At 43.4% G+C, this 16,959-nt stretch overlaps 1 protein-coding gene across 1 annotated transcript in view; it reads left to right on the top strand.

The window, feature by feature from the left end:
- LOC146798868 (nesprin-2-like) overlaps nucleotides 1–16,959 on the top strand; it is a 1,144,883-nt gene that overhangs the window by 967,129 nt on the left and 160,795 nt on the right. The window contains exon 96 of the mRNA XM_085627789.1: nucleotides 7,235–7,411. Within this exon, the coding sequence (XP_085483915.1) occupies nucleotides 7,235–7,411 (177 nt within the window). The remainder of the gene's footprint in view (nucleotides 1–7,234; nucleotides 7,412–16,959) is intronic.

Raw genomic sequence — 16,959 nt, forward strand, 5'->3', positions numbered from 1 at the left:
AAAAAAAACTGTGACCATGAGGTGGAACACAGGTCCCTGCAGCGGACGCCTTTGTCCACTGAGCCACCGGACCCGGCATACACATATCTCTCTATCTCCCTCCCTCCCCACTCTGACTCCCTCCCCCTCTGTCTCCCTCCCTCTCTCTCCCCTCTCTCTCTCCCTCTCTCCCTCCCTCTGTCTCCCCCTCTCTGTCTCCCCCTCTCTGTCTCCCTCCCTCCCTGTCTCCCTCCCTCTCTCCCTCCCTCTCTCCGTCTCCCTCCCTCTCTATCTCCCTCCCTCCCCCTCTACCCCTCTTCTCCTCTCTCCCTCCCTCTGCGTCTCCCTTCGTCTCCCCGTCTCCCTCCCAGTCATTTTTCCTTTTACACTCATTATCCTGAAATTAGTGAGTGCTTTTGCATTAAAAGGTAAGGCCATGACTACAGAGCCCGGAAGGGACCCGTTTCAGTGCCCATTGCTTATATTCTTTCAAAACATAGGCAGTATGGTATAAAAAGACCACATTCGTAAACACACAGTCGCTGTACACATTTTGTTTTCCAATTCACCCATCAAGCAGGCAGGTGCGGATCGTCCATTGGGGCGTTGGGGCGTAGCCCCCCCCACCCCGCGCACCCGCCCGCGCCCGCAGCTCCATCGGTGTCTCTGAACTCAGTTTACTTAAGTTCAGAGACGCCGAGGGTGGGGAGAACTAACTGACAATGCATGTCAGTCAGCATGACGTCGGACCGTGGGCGGTCCGGTGTCATGTTAACTGACATGCATTGTCACAAGCCAGGGAAAGGCAGCACAAGTGCGCATGAGTGGGCATGGAGATTAATTTTTACTCCGTGCCCAGTCATGCGTACTTGTGTTTTTACTGCCTTGCGCATGCCCATTAGGAGCCCCTCGGTCTCCTAATGGGCAGGCGGCGGGCGTAGCGTAAGCTGTGCCCTCAGCCAATCCTGGCGCTGCTGGCAGCGCCAGGATTGGCTGAGAGGGGTTGGCAGGCCCCTCCTTCAGTACCGTTAGTGAAGGCGCCCAGGGGATCAGAGGTCTGAGAGCGAGGTGGCGTGGACCCGTGGACCGGCTGTGAGGTGAGCTTTTTTTTTTATTAAATATTTCATTCTCCCCCCCGTGCGCGACCCCCCCCCGCGACTGCCTTGGAGTCAAGCCAGAACCTTAACTCCGCTCTCCCTGGTATTTTTTGCCGCGCGCACGTCTTGGCCCTGGTCCTGCAGTGATCTTCAGCTCTGGAGTGGGAATCCTAGCTAAGGCAACTCAGCCTTCAGTTTGTCGCTTTGTTAATTAAAATTAATTATAACACTTCGAAGTGCTATCTAAGGCCAGGATATTATGCGGCGAAGGGAGCTGGGCCGGCGCACAGAGACGATGACTACCTGGAGTGTTGTGTAGGAGGCCGACTGACCTCGCCACCGGCGATAAACTCAGCTGTTTAATTAGCAGTGTTGGTGGAAAATATTTCGTTTTGATTGCAGTCCCCGACTCGGAGTCCCTCTCACTTGTTGATGTTTCTCTATTTGTGTACTCTGCCCTTTGTCCCGATGTGCAGTTGTGAATACCTAACCACCGATACACATTTACCAGGCGGTCAGGTGTTCGATCCGCATTTGCTGCTTTGACGGTGCTTTCCACGGAGGAACGTTGCTTAAAGTGCTCTTTGCAAGAGACATAGGTTTCTTGCCGCTAGGCATTCGTTAAGAAGCTCCGGGATATTGTTAGTGTGCGCAGAGTTGCAAGTGAAGCTACTACAACGTGCCTCTTCAAAGTAAGGCCGGCCGGTCTCAAAAGTGCCCAAGCTCAAAGTCATGTTTTGATGCTGCTGATTGTTAGTGACTCTCGATGGGTATCTGTGGTTGTCCGTGGAGGGTCCCAGTAAAATCACTGCATGCAAATTAGTTTGAGTTTTTTTGATTTGTTTGAGTAGGGATTATATCACATTGCAACCTATAACGGCATATGAGCATTTTCCCATTGCGCATAAACATTTACCCTGGCCTGTACTATCTAATTTGAACTTTACGCAGTTATTTGCAGCGTCTGCTCAGATATTGACAATTCATGTGATGGTGCCCAATTAAGAGCTGTTGCTTTTTGCTTCAGTGAAACGCAAGATCTGGTCTGACTTGCTACAATATTCCAAAACCCACGTTTTGATGGTTTTACCGAGTATTGTTTGTTAAGAATATAAAAACCTAAGCTTTCTGTTTTTTCCACACTGTGCCTTTATAAACAAGTTGGACAGTATGTTTAAGTAACCAACTCGGAAAACATCATTATATTTGTACACATAAATAAAGTTTACGTTAAATCGACATGCAGGGAAGGGCACGAGGCTGTGCCAGACGTGCTTTCCTGAGAGGCCATTCTTGTCTCAACAAAACAAATGTTGAAAGTAGCCTAATAGGTATTCAGGTGTGGAGAAAATAAACAATACATGCAGTGGGGAAGTAAAAGCTTGCAATAGACCTGGATTTGAACTTTTAGAACATACATAAGTTGTGCAATGTTTTCTAGGCATTCTACCATAAGGCTTCCATTTGCAGAGCATATGACCCCTCGACTCGTGCCAGAAGTTATTGCCTATAACTTGTATTAGCACAGGCCAGGGACGGGCAAAAGTTCTCAAAGCAAATACATTTCTCAATTTAAAGCTATTCTGGAACGCGAACAGATAACTCTTATGGTGGAAACACAATATGTTTGAAGAAGAAATAAGTGAGACCTAAGTTGACTTTTTGTGAAACAAGTGTTGGCAGTTTTTTATTTATAGATCAGCTATTCTGAATCAGAACAGAAATGAAATGAGTCAATTACATATTATGAAGCATTTTTAATACAAATTGTGGCTGATGTTTATTAGGATTCCACGATTTGGGATATTCTATAAATAACATAACACAAAAGTTCTAATTGGAAGGCACTGCCTTCCTCAAAACAGTCTTCCTTTCCAAGATACTGGGATGGCTACTGTACTGATATCAGTCTAAGAGATATTACAAATCAGACCAGCATTTAGAAGAATGTCTTTAACATTTTAACCCCTTATGCAGCACTTATGAGAACCCCGAAACAATTTGTTTTTTAATTTCTCCTTGATTTCGTACTCTGGAAGCTCCCAGAAAGTGGAAGGTGTGACCAGGGGTGCTTATAAGGTGGCACCGGGCCCAGTATGTCTGGCTGCGGGTTTTGTGTTTGTCACTCTGTGAGTAAATCGAGTATTTCACGTCTGCTTGCAGCTGCAGCGGTCTCTGTATACTTTTTTGTTTATAGGTCATTAAGCCTCAACAAATGTTTGTGACTCGTGCTTTATGTGTGTACTTGAAAGAGTTTGAGTGTGTGTTGGGGTAAAGTTGATGGATATAAGGATGTTATTACAGATCCTGTCATAATACTTTCGCAAGTCCTTTATCAACCTTCCTGCTTCCTCAAATTTGCTTGAAAATGCTCCATGTATCCACTCTTTTTTCGAAATTTTCTCGAAGGAGTTATTAGGGCTCGCTCGCTCGCCTCAGTGCACTACCATGATAACTTTACGCCTCACCACTTTCAAATGTCACCAGCCGCCCCTGCAAGCAGGTATTTCAGTACCTCCAGGCAAGGTGCACTTTCCCCACACCGGAAAAACTATGTTGTTCAAAGAGAGAGGAGTAAACAAAAGTATCACTTCACTGGCAAACACTGTAAAGTGGCACTAATGTGTTTAGGTGTAAATAAATCAATCTGGACATCTTGCAACCACTCTGTCTTGCTTTAATTAGTTATTTATTTTTCAAATTTGGAATGTTTTATTTCTCTCCACCCGGAGGCTGCACTTCGTTTCCAGCAAAAATGTTATTCTTTTTTGGATCCATTTCACAGGGGAGCAAATAAACGAAAGGAGGAAAGAGAGGGTAATACCCGTGTCTTGAAATCTCGGTTTTCACTAACTGAGGAGCGAGACAGAATGAGAGGGAAGACTCTGAGGCTTAGATGCCGTCACCGTGGTGTGCGCGTACAGTTTAATTTATGGGGACTTGGTGAAGCTGAAGAGGATTGCTTCCAAGCGCAGCTGTCTCCCTCGCTTAGAGTGAGGAGGCCCCTGGAGCATGGGGGCCCCCGCACCGCCGGGGCTGCGTTATGCCCCTGCCAGCTGAGGCAGCTTCCCTTCCAGGGCACACACACAGCCCCACTCGAGTACTTCACAGGTCTTTAAGAGACCATTTGCATGATAACGAGGCTTTGTTGTATTTCACCTCTTAGCGCCCCAGCAGCTCCACGTGTTTGCTAACACTGTTAAACAAACACCGGTACGATGTCTGCAAGGTCCACGGGCCGCCAAGAAAGGCTTGCCAGGCCGCTGGCGGCCCGCGGGCCGTACTATGAGTACCCCTGTTCTAGGTGATGTAGCCATGATCTGTTTCCATTGAACACCCTAGACTACCACACACAACACCATTGATTTGTAGGTGAAAAGTTCACAACTGGAAATTCTGTCCATGTGGACCCGCAGTGAGGTCGTCACTCTAGTTTGAATTATTATAAGGCTAATATAAAATATTTTCCTTCACGTCTTAATCAAATAAATCTCATTGTGTTGGACAGTAATACATATTATGTGCCAAAAACAGTTGTGTGTTTATTTTGTAAAGACTCATTATTAGTAGTAGGCTTTTACAACACATACCCCACTCCCTCCACCGTGCTGTCTTGGCCAAGTTGACATGTGGGAAAGCAGCATACAGTACTTTCCTCTGAATACCTGCTGATTCTGGCATCAAGGTGTGATTGGACTTTATTCGACTGATGCCTCTGTATTTGGAGGGGCAGGTGAATTTAGAGGAGCCTAGGAATCTTCCTCTCTTGTTTTGAAAATCTGTTCAGTTCTTTCAATCAGAAAGCTTAGGGGCATATTTATGAGAGGCCTGCATCACATTTGCACCACACAAAGTGGCACATGCGTGACGCCAAACCTCTAAATCAGATTTTTGAAGCCATGCAAAGTCACTTTGTTGCTACAAAAATCTGGAGTAATGCAGCGCAAATCACTGCGTTGTGTTACTCTGCCCTGGGTAGGCGTTCCATGGGCATTTTGTGGTATTTTTTCACGCAGCTCCCACGGATCTTGTAAACCCAGGGATGTGCCAAAATGTTACACCTTCCCTGAGGAGGCATACGAGAAGAAATATCTCTATTTCTCCTCGTTTCATCCTCATTCTACGTGTCATGCGTTCTGCAGCATACATAGGAAGAGGAGTATGCCTCCCAGGATTGATTTTGTGCCGGAAGCCGCCTATTCCTGCACAAAAACAATCCTGCATGAAACACAGGCACCCTTGTGCCTGAGTTTAGGCTAGGCTGCCAAAAGGACGCAATGGGAAGGACAGGAGTGCACCGAATTGTCTTATAGGTGGCGCAATCCGACCCCTTTCCCTGTCACCCAACTAACACAGCAGCAAAAACAGTTGTGTGTGTATTTTGTAAAGACTCATTATTAGTAGTAGGCTTTTACAACACATACCCCACTCCCTCCACCGTGCTGTCTTGGCCAAGTTGACATGTGGGAAAGCAGCATACAGTACTTTCCTCTGAATACCTGCTGATTCTGGCATCAAGGTGTGATTGGACTTTATTCGACTGATGCCTCTGTATTTGGAGGGGCAGGTGAATTTAGAGGAGCCTAGGAATCTTCCTCTCTTGTTTTGAAAATCTGTTCAGTTCTTTCAATCAGAAAGCTTAGGGGCATATTTATGAGAGGCCTGCATCACATTTGCACCACACAAAGTGGCACATGCGTGACGCCAAACCTCTAAATCAGATTTTTGAAGCCATGCAAAGTCACTTTGTTGCTACAAAAATCTGGAGTAATGCAGCGCAAATCACTGTGTTGTGTTACTCTGCCCTGGGTAGGCGTTCCATGGGCATTTTGTGGTATTTTTTCACGCAGCTCCCTCGTATCTTGTAAACCCAGGGATGTGCCAAAATATTACACCTTCCCTGAGGAGGCATACGAGAAGAAATATCTCTATTTCTCCTCTTTTCATCCTCATTCTACATGTCATGCGTTCTGCAGCATACATAGGAAGAGGAGTATGCCTCCCAGGATTGATTTTGTGCCGGAAGCCGCCTATTCCTGCACAAAAACAATCCTGCATGAAACACAGGCACCCTTGTGCCTGAGTTTAGGCTAGGCTGCCACAAGGACGCAATGGGAAGGACAGGAGTGCACCGAATTGTCTTATAGGTGGCGCAATCCGACCCCTTTCCCTGTCACCCAACTAACACAGCAGCAGCAGCAGGGGCAGCAAGCAGTTAGAACAATTTGTTTTTTAACTGTAGATGGCGCTCCAGGCCCAGCGACATGGCTCTGACCACCCTAGCAGGTCACCCTCCACTGTGTGGAGACATCTGTGTTAAGGGATGTACAACTCAAATGAAACACCTGTAAAACCATAACAAGAGTCACACTTCGGTATAGAAATTGCCAGTTCCACCCTGCAGTGCGAATACTTTTTTATTGCAATTTTCAGCTATATGAGGATAACCTGTAGGTGTTGATTAGCAGTGTGAAGCTATGCACCTTTCACGATGCAGCATAGCATTATTTTCTGGAAACAACTTATAATATATGTTACATAAAATAGTTTCAGTTACCTTAAAGTGCAGGAAGCACGCGGTCTGATACCTGATTCTCGGTGGTGTCAGTGAACGGCTCTGTAACTCAATATGGTGGTTATAATATCTGGCATAAATTCATACGTGGTCTAGACATGCGATGTATCACGTATAGAGCGTGACTGATCGAATGACGTTATGTGAAAGATGATTTATTTTTGCACTATGTGCAAATGGGGCGTGAGCTTAATTTGCACGAACATGCATATACTGTATTGTGCTTGTCTAGTGACAAGAGCCCGGGGACGAACTAAAACTTCGACGGGAATGTCAATAAAGCTTACTTTTGGATTACACAACAGGATTTTGCAGATTAGTGTGCTGAGATTAGTGAGTGTACAGGCAGTGAACGAACTCTGTGCCGGTTTACTTCCTGTGTTTGTCCTGTCCCTTTGCAAAGACGCTACCTGGAAACCTGCAGTCACGTGGTTCTTTTTTTTTTCTTCTCATGAATCGTATTTCGTGTACGCACAGGTGTTGTAGACTGGAAATGAAAGCGATTTGAAGACGAGATGTTTTTGTTTTTGTGTTTGCGTCTGTGCCACGCTGCTAACACGCATCCCCTCCCACGTGCTTTCAGGAAAGTGCTGTGACCAAGGCCCCGGACGACCCGCGGCCCCAGGCCATCCTTCATGGCTGCCGGGAGCAGGTTACCGGCCTGGAGAAGTGGCTGCACGGCGCAGAAACCTCGCTGACAGCTGGCAGGCGCAACCCGGAAATGCAGCAGGTGCTTGAACAGCAGCTCCGAGACTGCCAGGTGAGGAGCAAAAGTCACAATAAGCACGTAACCCAATCCTCTTTCGCTATCCACCGTTATTGTTGACAAGATGTCTTAATATGTACTTTAAAGTTTGAACTCTTGTCCCTCACAGGTAGTAGCACAGTTATAAGGGACCAGCTTATTTTAAGAAAGAGTGCATGTTGTATTACGAAATGAACCAGTAGGAGCTCTCATTTGTTTGCAGTGCTGCAATTGGAACAAAATACTCCCAGGACCCATAAATTGGGGTCAGGGTGTGGAAGAGGAAAGGAGGTGGAGTCACGAGGGGAGGAGTCTGACAGTCAATTTCTACATTTATTTTTTAATCTGCTGCAAAGGAATTGGCAAGAAGGGATAGGTGAAAATACATCTGTTCTAGCTTATCCAGTTGGCCACAAGAGGATGCGTTTTAAGATATCTTACCGGGTTAAGACACCTGCTGCAGAGATCTTGGTGTGCCCATCAATTTTGAGGGGATTATAATAGCGGCAGGCTAATGCAAGTGATTAACCCTGTTCTGGAAGTGTTCTGTGGTGTGTCCAGTCACAGTTTTGACTCATAAAGTAGCATAGATAGTTAATTTGACTGCTACAAAGCACATCATGTAACCAGGGCACAAGTCGGGGGTAAACGCGGGTAGACGGCGTCCACCAATTATATTCGCAGGGTGGACGCCGTCCACCGTGTCAACAAATTGGGCCCCATAGAAGGATGCTGAACTTGTCCCGGTGTCGTTTTCAGACATGGGACTTGTTCAGCAGCACCTGCATGTTGTCTGCTTTCCATTCTCAGCAGCAATGTGCAGGCAGCAGGTTTCTTTTTTGAATTCCACCTCCAGCTGGGCCAAATATAAAGGCCAGAGTTAAGGAGCCATCATGCCTACTTTTGATCGACTATCCTGGTTGGAGGCAGTCTGGAGCCTCACACTTAATTGAATGTACAAAGGAGACGAATCAAAAGCACACAGCTTGTTATCACTTCATAGGTACTTAAGAGAGGCATGCATTTGACTTAGTTCAGTCCCTATATATAAGTGTCTTCAATGTAAGGATGCCAGATGTGTTGGTCTGGCCCAGTGCTCACTCAAATAAAAATTAAAATACTACTATTGTATTTCTTTTATAGCGCTACTCATCCCAATGCAGGATGTCAGAGCGCTTTATGTAACATACACATTATACATTGATAATTAGTCTTGTAAGTGTGTAAAATAAATGTACAAGATGTGTTACATAAGACAGTGAGGATTGCAAGGTGTAGGAGTCACATGTCCTTCATAGCTCACTGTGCAGTCCATATTTTTTAAAACTGTGTTTGATTGATTTTGCATAAACCATACAGTGCAAATGATCTTTTCCACATACAACTCACTGGGCCAGATGTATGTAGCTAGCATTTTGCGATTCCCTAATTGCGAATCACAATGATTTGCAATTAAGATATCGTAAAATGCAATGTATGAAGGTGTATAGTACACCTTTTGCAATTCCTAAGGGGTCGCAAATGACCTACCTCATGAATATTATTGAGGTATGACGAAATTTGCGACCCCCTAGGAATCTCAAAAATCACGGGGATGGTGGCCTGCTGAGATCAGCAGACCACCATGTCCGTGATTCCTTTTCAATAAAACAATCTTGTTTTCTGTAAAGCAGCCCGTTGTCCTTAAAGGAAAAAGAGATGCTTTACAATACGTAAAATGAAAAGTTTTCTTTTAATTTTTTAAGAGCAGGCAGTGGTCCGTGGGACCACTGCCTGCTCTTAAAAATAGTTTTATTCCCATTTGCGAATGGGTTGCCACCTACTTGAAGTAGGTGGTAAAATGCGAATGTTTTGCGACCGCAATTGCGGTCACAAAACATTCATACATACCGTTGCGATTCGGTATCAGGAAGGGACGCCCTAAACACGCCCCTTCCTAATACCGAATCGCAAACCCATTTTGTAATCCGGTAACAGGTTACCAAATCGCAAAATTAGGTTTTGCTGCATCGAAAAAGCAATTTTTGCATTCGCAAACAAGCAGAATCTGCAAATCTGCCCTTTTGTGATCTCAAAAATGTTTGATACATCTGCCCCACTGTGCTGTATTAGAAGGATTACAATTAATGAACTGCAAGTAACAAAAAGGATCCCTGTGTTGAAAGCAATATCCCACTTATCTACAGAAATTAAAAATCTGTCATCCGCGTGTTACATGATGTGGTTTGCAGTAGACACATTAACATTCTACACTCCTTTGATTCAAACATAGGACTATCCAAAGCACAGATCTCTCCAGCAAAAGTGTTAACCTCCAGAGTTATCTTACCATTAGTACTATTCGCTGAGATTTACTGGGTACACAACGATCTCTGAAGCAGGTGTCTTAACTCCATAAGATATTTTAAAATGCAGACTTTGCAACCAAATAAGCAAAACAGATCTACTGCCATGCCTCTCCTTGTTGCCAATATCTTTGTGACAGGGTTTTAAAAAAAAAAAATGTTTTAGTTGAGGTCCATATATTGCGTTGGGATTGCACCACATATTTGGCACAACCCCGCCGCAAAATCTCATGTTTTAAATCTAGTAATGTGGTTAAATGAAGTCATGATATACCTGATAAACATGTGTGAGGTCTTAATATCTGAAGTCACTGCTTGTGATGTCACTTCCTCAAGGTCACTTCCTGTGATGCCACGTGCGATGTCACACGCCAGACTTTTTCAAGGCTCCTGTCTCCTGTATTCGGATTCTTTTTCAAGTGTGGTGATAATTCCAACCCACACGGTCTGTAGGTAAAGTAGTCTCTATGTGTGTCCATCAATCAGATCCCGCATCTTGGTCTGTTGCTGTATGTATCATCGGCGATCTCCTGTAAGTATATCCTCATGTGTCCTCGAGTACACTTGAAAAAGAAACCGAATACAGGAGACAGTAACATTGAAAAAGTCACGGGATAATCCCCTTGCTGGCGACGAAACACATGTTGGCCTGTAACCTGTATTAACATATTGAAAAACAAGGAGAAAAGAGAAGAATAAAGAACACAATAAACTTATTTTCCATTTTTGTGATACTTAATTGACTTACTGTGGCTACTGCTGTCATGACAAAATACTAATTGGATGTGTGCTAAGGTTTTTGTTGTAATATAGCACAGTGATCTATTTACCAGCATCAAGGAGCTGCATGCAAACTGTAAACCCATGATTTAGATACTTTTTTAGAATCTGTTGTTATTCTAAGAATGTGAAGAAGGGTTCCTTTGCAAAGTAATAAAGTTCTGTTAGAACAGGCAACAACAATAACTGTGTTATGTTTTATATCCTTTTTTTCACAATGAGCAACTGTTCTAGGAAGAGTGGAAGATAATAATCATCCGTTGTAGTGGAGTAATCTTCCAAAACCCAACTGTCAGGTGGAATATCAAAGATATTGAAGTAAAAGCCTCACTCACATAATAGTGACATGCTTCATCATAGGCAGTTACTCCACACCCAGAGAAGATGGTACTCTCCGGGCGGACTCAACCAAAGATATAATGGGAGTTCTTAGATAAGTGGGTACTGGTTAAGCAGGGAACCAGATTATAATTAAAAATACCTGCGAGTATACCCTTAATTGGTCCTTTATTCTTGGGTACTCTTGGTATCGTTAAAAACTTCGTGATGGGGTTATTTTGAATCTAATTTAATTCAAATGTACCCTCAATTTTGTGCCAACATGTTTCGGCCCTACAACTAGCCCAATCAGGTCTGGGGGCCTTCGTCAGGGCGATGAATATGTTCTGTCTTTATATATCCCTGCCTTGTGTCAATGCATGTGTTACATGCACCCCGAAAGTGAGGCCTAATGCACACACCTGTACGTGTTCGTACTCCGACACCAGTAGTTTTTCTACTGGGAGAGGCCTACTTGCACCATGCAGTTCTCATGTGTAGGGGTGATATCTTGTAGTCACACATTCGTCGACGGCAGACGATGTGTCCCGAGAGGTGGAACAGCGGGTGTTACCTTTGACGAATGTGTGACTACAAGATATCACCCCTACACATGAGAACTGCATGGTGCAAGTAGGCATCTCCCAGTAGAAAAACTACTGGTGTCGGAGTACGAACACGTACAGGTGAGTGCATTAGGCCTCACTTTCGGGGCACAAAATTGAGGGTACATTTGAATTAAATTAGATTCAAAATAACCCCAACACGAAGTTTTTAATGATACCAAGAGTACCCAAGAATAAAGGACCAATTAAGGGTATACTCGCAGGTATTATAATTATAATCTGGTTCCCTGCTTAACCAGTACCCACTTATCTAAGAACTCCCATTATATCTTTGGTTGAGTCCGCCCGGAGAGTACCATCTTCTCTGGGTGTGGAGTAACTGCCTATGATGAAGCATGTCACTATTATGAGAGTGAGGCTTTTACTTCAATATCTTTGATATTCCACCTGACAGTTGGGTTTTGGAAGATTACTCCACTACAACGGATGATTATTATCTTCCACTCTTCCTAGAACAGTTGCTCATTGTGAAAAAAAGTTTAGTACGGGAGAACGCAACTGTGTCGTTTACTCTCTCACTCTCCATGTGTGAAAAACATGTTTTATATCCTGACTGTGTTTCTCCCGGCCATTCAACCTTAAAACGTAATGTCTACAAGTATGGACGATATGTGAGTGCTACCCCTTATAACTTTCAATGTCTTATGTTAAAATTTCCTGTACATTGATTTACACACTTGTATGATTAATTGTGCCTCTGAGTGTTATATAACGCACTCTGACACCCTGCAGTGGGGTGAGTAGTGCTGTAAAAGAATTAAATAAATAAAAACAGTAGGCAGAATTTAAATCATAGCTTGTGTAATTACTCAGACGCAAAGATATATATCATTCTTACAGCGCATGCACATTTCTTACATAGGGTGTTGGACAAATTTAAAAAAGCCTGCCTCCAAGACATAGTTTATTTGAAGTACTTCTGAAGTGATAAGCTGTATGCCTTTATTTTCTTTGATTGCGTTGGCATTTGGTAATAGACTTCAGATATCTCCTACATAGGCTGATACTTGAGCAAAATAAGGGGTATGCCCCTTAAATAAGGCCTACATTTTGGGCCTGGTTTGCAGTGGAAATAAGAAAGCCCCCTCCCTGCTTGCAGGTTGCTGCTCCAAACGGAATGCAGACAACTTGTGGGTGCTGCAGAATTATTTACAGGTGTCTGAAAAAGACACCAGGGCAAATTTTGCATATTTCCCTGGTTCACCTGAATCCCAGATCTGATCCAGAAATAGCTGTAAGAACTGGGATCGGTCGCAATCCAATTACTTTCCAGTACTGTTTGCAGTGCTTAATTTGAGACGGCGCTTTCCGGTGCTCAGCACCAGCACTTAATTGTCAGCACCAGGACCTGTGACAGTCTGCCACAAGGTGGCGCTGTCTGACTAATATAGAGACGACGACAGCAACAGTTATTTATTAACTCAATATACATTTAAAATGAATATTACCTACCACCCAGGCCATTCTTGTAGCTTTGGGGGCGGAAATAGTCCAAATTGTCATACTTGTAGGCTTGTGAATGTTAGTACTTGTCCTGTTACTATCATTGGCAGGACTGGCAGGGGCAATGTGTCGCACAAGGTGCAGTGGCCTTCTGACGAGAGCCCTGGCACATAATTTTTTGCAAATTAAGCACTGACTGTTTGTTTTCTTCAAACTTGTGCACTAAACCTGTCTTGGTACCAGTAAACACGGGTCTGTGTGCATTAATGTCCTTCATTTTCTCGAACCCTTGTCTAGCATTCACAACGTGACTTTGTAGTATTGTGAATTTTCTTTTCTTGGTTGGTAAACATACAGTTTTGCAGCTGGTGTTAAAAAAACGTAATGATGCACGCATCTGCTCACTTTAAGTTCATCCTTTTTGGGATCTCATATTCGATGAATTATGAAAGAGAAACCAATGCTATACTAGGTTATGGTACTTGTACCTGGGATGCCAAACTCTAAAATACTTTTCTAGAGAATTCGGGCCTCACGTGCAAAAAAAAATGTTCAGATTCCTAAATAGTGAATATAATGATTCATTATTTAGAAATTGTAAAATATTATGTGCTGTGAGTACAGTGTCTTAAAAAGTGTGTTTTAGGATTTGCTATTTAGGGATATAAGGCCATATGTAGGAAGAATGTAAGGTCAGTTAATGCTGGACACAAATCAAATGTGTTAAAAATACGCCCCTCCTACTACCTAAAAACTAGAAAGGGTGTGTGGGGAAAAATCTAGCATTCTGCAGAGTGTGGAAAACCACCACTGAGAGGAGCTGTGGGATCAAATCACCCAATGACTCTGGCAGACCGTGGCAAGACAGGAGCTAAGATGCCACAGATGACCTCTCCTCAGAGTTAAAACCGCTTAAAGTACCTTCCCACACTCCACTCTACTTCTACCTAATGACCATCTGCCTGGAAGTGGCATATGACTGAGGCATCACCCCTATTAAGCAATTTTTAAAACATAGGACACATCCAACACTCCCATTACCTGCTCCTGAGTGTGTGGCGTTTCATGGTGAGTGAGACATGTTTCCAATTTCCCTCTTCCAGATTATTTTTCATCCCATTGTCAGATTTTTTTCCACTTCCTTTCTCCTTTTCCTGCCTATTTCTTTTCTTGGTCAGAGTCAAAGTTAGATGATAAAAAATACATCCTGTTCCCAAAAAAATTAGTGGCGGTTCCCTCTACCTGCACAAATCTAGACTGCCCTGGATGACTGGTTGCCCATTTAAACACTGATCCTGAATTTTGTCTGGTTGTAGGCACATATTCCACTAATGTGGTAGTTTCCTGTGCACCAGTTTATCGACTCAGGCCTCACTGATTGAGGAGCATTCAAAATGGGGCCAATAAAGGCCACTGGGTATTTCCAGTCTGATTAGATAAAATTAGCAGTCCTACTCTCGCCATCCCTTTTTCCCAAAAAGTGCTTTTTGACAAGAGAAATATTAGAACACATATGAACCTCTTGGACTGAAGTACATTGATTGCACTAGCGGTGGTTTGCTTCATCTTTGCTGCATGTCGTATACAATTTTGTACTGACCATTAGGCTGAACAAATTGTGAAATTTTTAGTTGCTCTTGTCTGATGGTGCAAATATCAGTACAAAACTGTGTGGTCTAAATGTGCAGTCTCGACAGAGAAGGTTTCTTGAAAGGGATTATGACAAAGTTTAGCTAGCTCTTTTGCATTCTCCTTTCTTCGATATGACCTACCAATACCACATTTGCAAAGTAACAAACTGAAGTACCATCTGCATTTAAATACGTTTTCTCAAAGGACTTTTGGTAAACTGATTTTACCGCACTACCTGGGCATAGCATAATGTATTTATTTGTTTGAATCTTTTTCTAAATATTTAGATCCGCCCAAGTATCAAAAAAGTACAAAAGTCCATTCAGACAATAATTCAGAACATCTTCAAAAACAAAGAGGGGAGAAACAAGCTTCACAGGGTCCACTCAGCTCCCAAAGAGCATACTTATATAATCAAAATAGAGTGGACCACCTGAATTTTTATACCAGAGTCTCTCAGTTGTTGTCCTGGAAACCCTCAGACCCTACTTCCCTCTAGCGGCGTATATTATCTCCACTGGGACATTTTTTGTGGGTGGCATCATCATCTGGTTCCCCACCTGGTTACTCGCTTCCCCAAGTGAGTGATGCCTCCAACTGGAGAGATAGTGTCTGGTAAATTTCACTGGTGGGATCCGTACATAGAAAACAGAATTACAATTATTTCCTAAGCCCAAAGACGATTTTAATGTAAAAAGGATGGAATAGGTCTAAGGTTAAAAACAGTATGTGGCGCCAGTAGGAAGAACTACTTATCCTTGGCGTCAAGCTGGGTGGTCAACATATTTCAGCCGGTAAATGCCTCTAGGGGTCAATGGCCTTCATTAGGACCTTACGAGTCTGAGCCCTTTATCTTCTTAGTGCTCCAATGCATACCTTCAATTCTTTTTTTTGTAGCCCATCGTAACTGTAGGTATATTAGCCTGCAGAGTTTGGAAAAGAAAGAAAACAAGCATTTGCAATGCAATAGGTCTCGCATTCACGCGAGTTTAAGCTATTGGCATTGTAAATGACACTGCCTTTTATTTAAGTTTTTAAAAAGAAAGCAAAAATAAAAGGCATTGTTATTTGTAATGTGAGTAGCTCAAACTTGCGTAAATGCGAGACCTATTGCATTGCAAATGCTTGTTCTGCAAATGTAGAGGAGAGTAGAATTACGTGTTGTCAAGTAGAGTGGAAATATGCAGAGTGAAATTATGATGTGTGGGGTGAAATTATGTGTCATGAAAGTATGTTGAGTGGCTTGGAACTGTGTGGCATGGAGCTGAATTGTGAGATGTGGAATTCTTTGGCGTGGTGTGGCATAGACTGCAATTGTATGGAAATGAATTATGTTACCTGGAGTTAAATTATGTGGCATGGTGTGGAATTAAGGGATGTGGTGTGGAATTAGTTGGCATGGCGTGGAGTCGGATTATATGGTGTGGTGTGGAATTGTGTGGAGTGGAATTGTGTGGCATGGAATTGTGTGGCATGGAATTGTGTTGAGAGGAATGGAAGTATGTGTCATGGAATGGAGTAGAAATATGTGGCATGGAATGAAATTATGTGGTGGACTTGAATTATGTGCAGCTAAGTGGAATTATGTTATTGAGTGGATTCATTAATAGTGGAGTGGAATTATGTGGCATGGAATTACGTTCCATGGAGTGTAATTATGTGGTATGGCATGGAATTAATTGGTGTGGATTTGTGTGGTGTGGCCTAGAATTGTGGGGTGTTGAGGGAAATTGTGAGACATGGAATTGTGTGGCGTGGTATACAATTGTGTGACATGGAGTGCAATTCTGCGGAGAGGAAGTATGGGGGTGGAGTGGAATTATGTGATGTGGTATGGAATTATGTGGCATGCAATTGTGTGCCATGGAATGGAATTATGTGGTGTGGATTTATGAGAAGTGGAGAGCACTTTATGTGGCATGGAATTATGTGGAGTGGAATTATTTTGCATTCACTGATATAGACATGTTACTGCGTGGCGTGAACTACAATTATGTGACGTGGTGTGCAATTGTGTGGAGAGGAATTCAGTGCCGTGAAGTGGAATTATGTGACATGGTGTGAAATCAAGTGGTGTGGCATAGAATTAGGTGGCAAGGAGTGGAATTATGCTCCGTGGAGTAGAATTATGAGATGTGACATGGAATGGTCTGGCATGGAATTGTCTGGTGTGGAATTGTGTGGTGTGAAATTATGTTGGTTTGGGGAGATTAAATTTAGGTGGTACAGTGTGGTACAATGTGGAATTATGTGGTATGGAGTGGAATTATGTCTCATGGAGTGGAATTATGTAGCATGATGTGGAGTCGTGATCTTGCATGGAGTGAAATTATGTGGGATGGAGCTGAATTGTGTGGCATGGAATTGTGGGGTCTTGACTAGTGGAATTATGTGGTGTAGTGTAGAATTATGTGGCGTG

The sequence above is a fragment of the Triturus cristatus genome, chromosome 9 (assembly GCF_964204655.1).
Source record: "Triturus cristatus chromosome 9, aTriCri1.1, whole genome shotgun sequence".
Classification (NCBI taxonomy): Eukaryota; Metazoa; Chordata; class Amphibia; order Caudata; family Salamandridae; genus Triturus; species Triturus cristatus.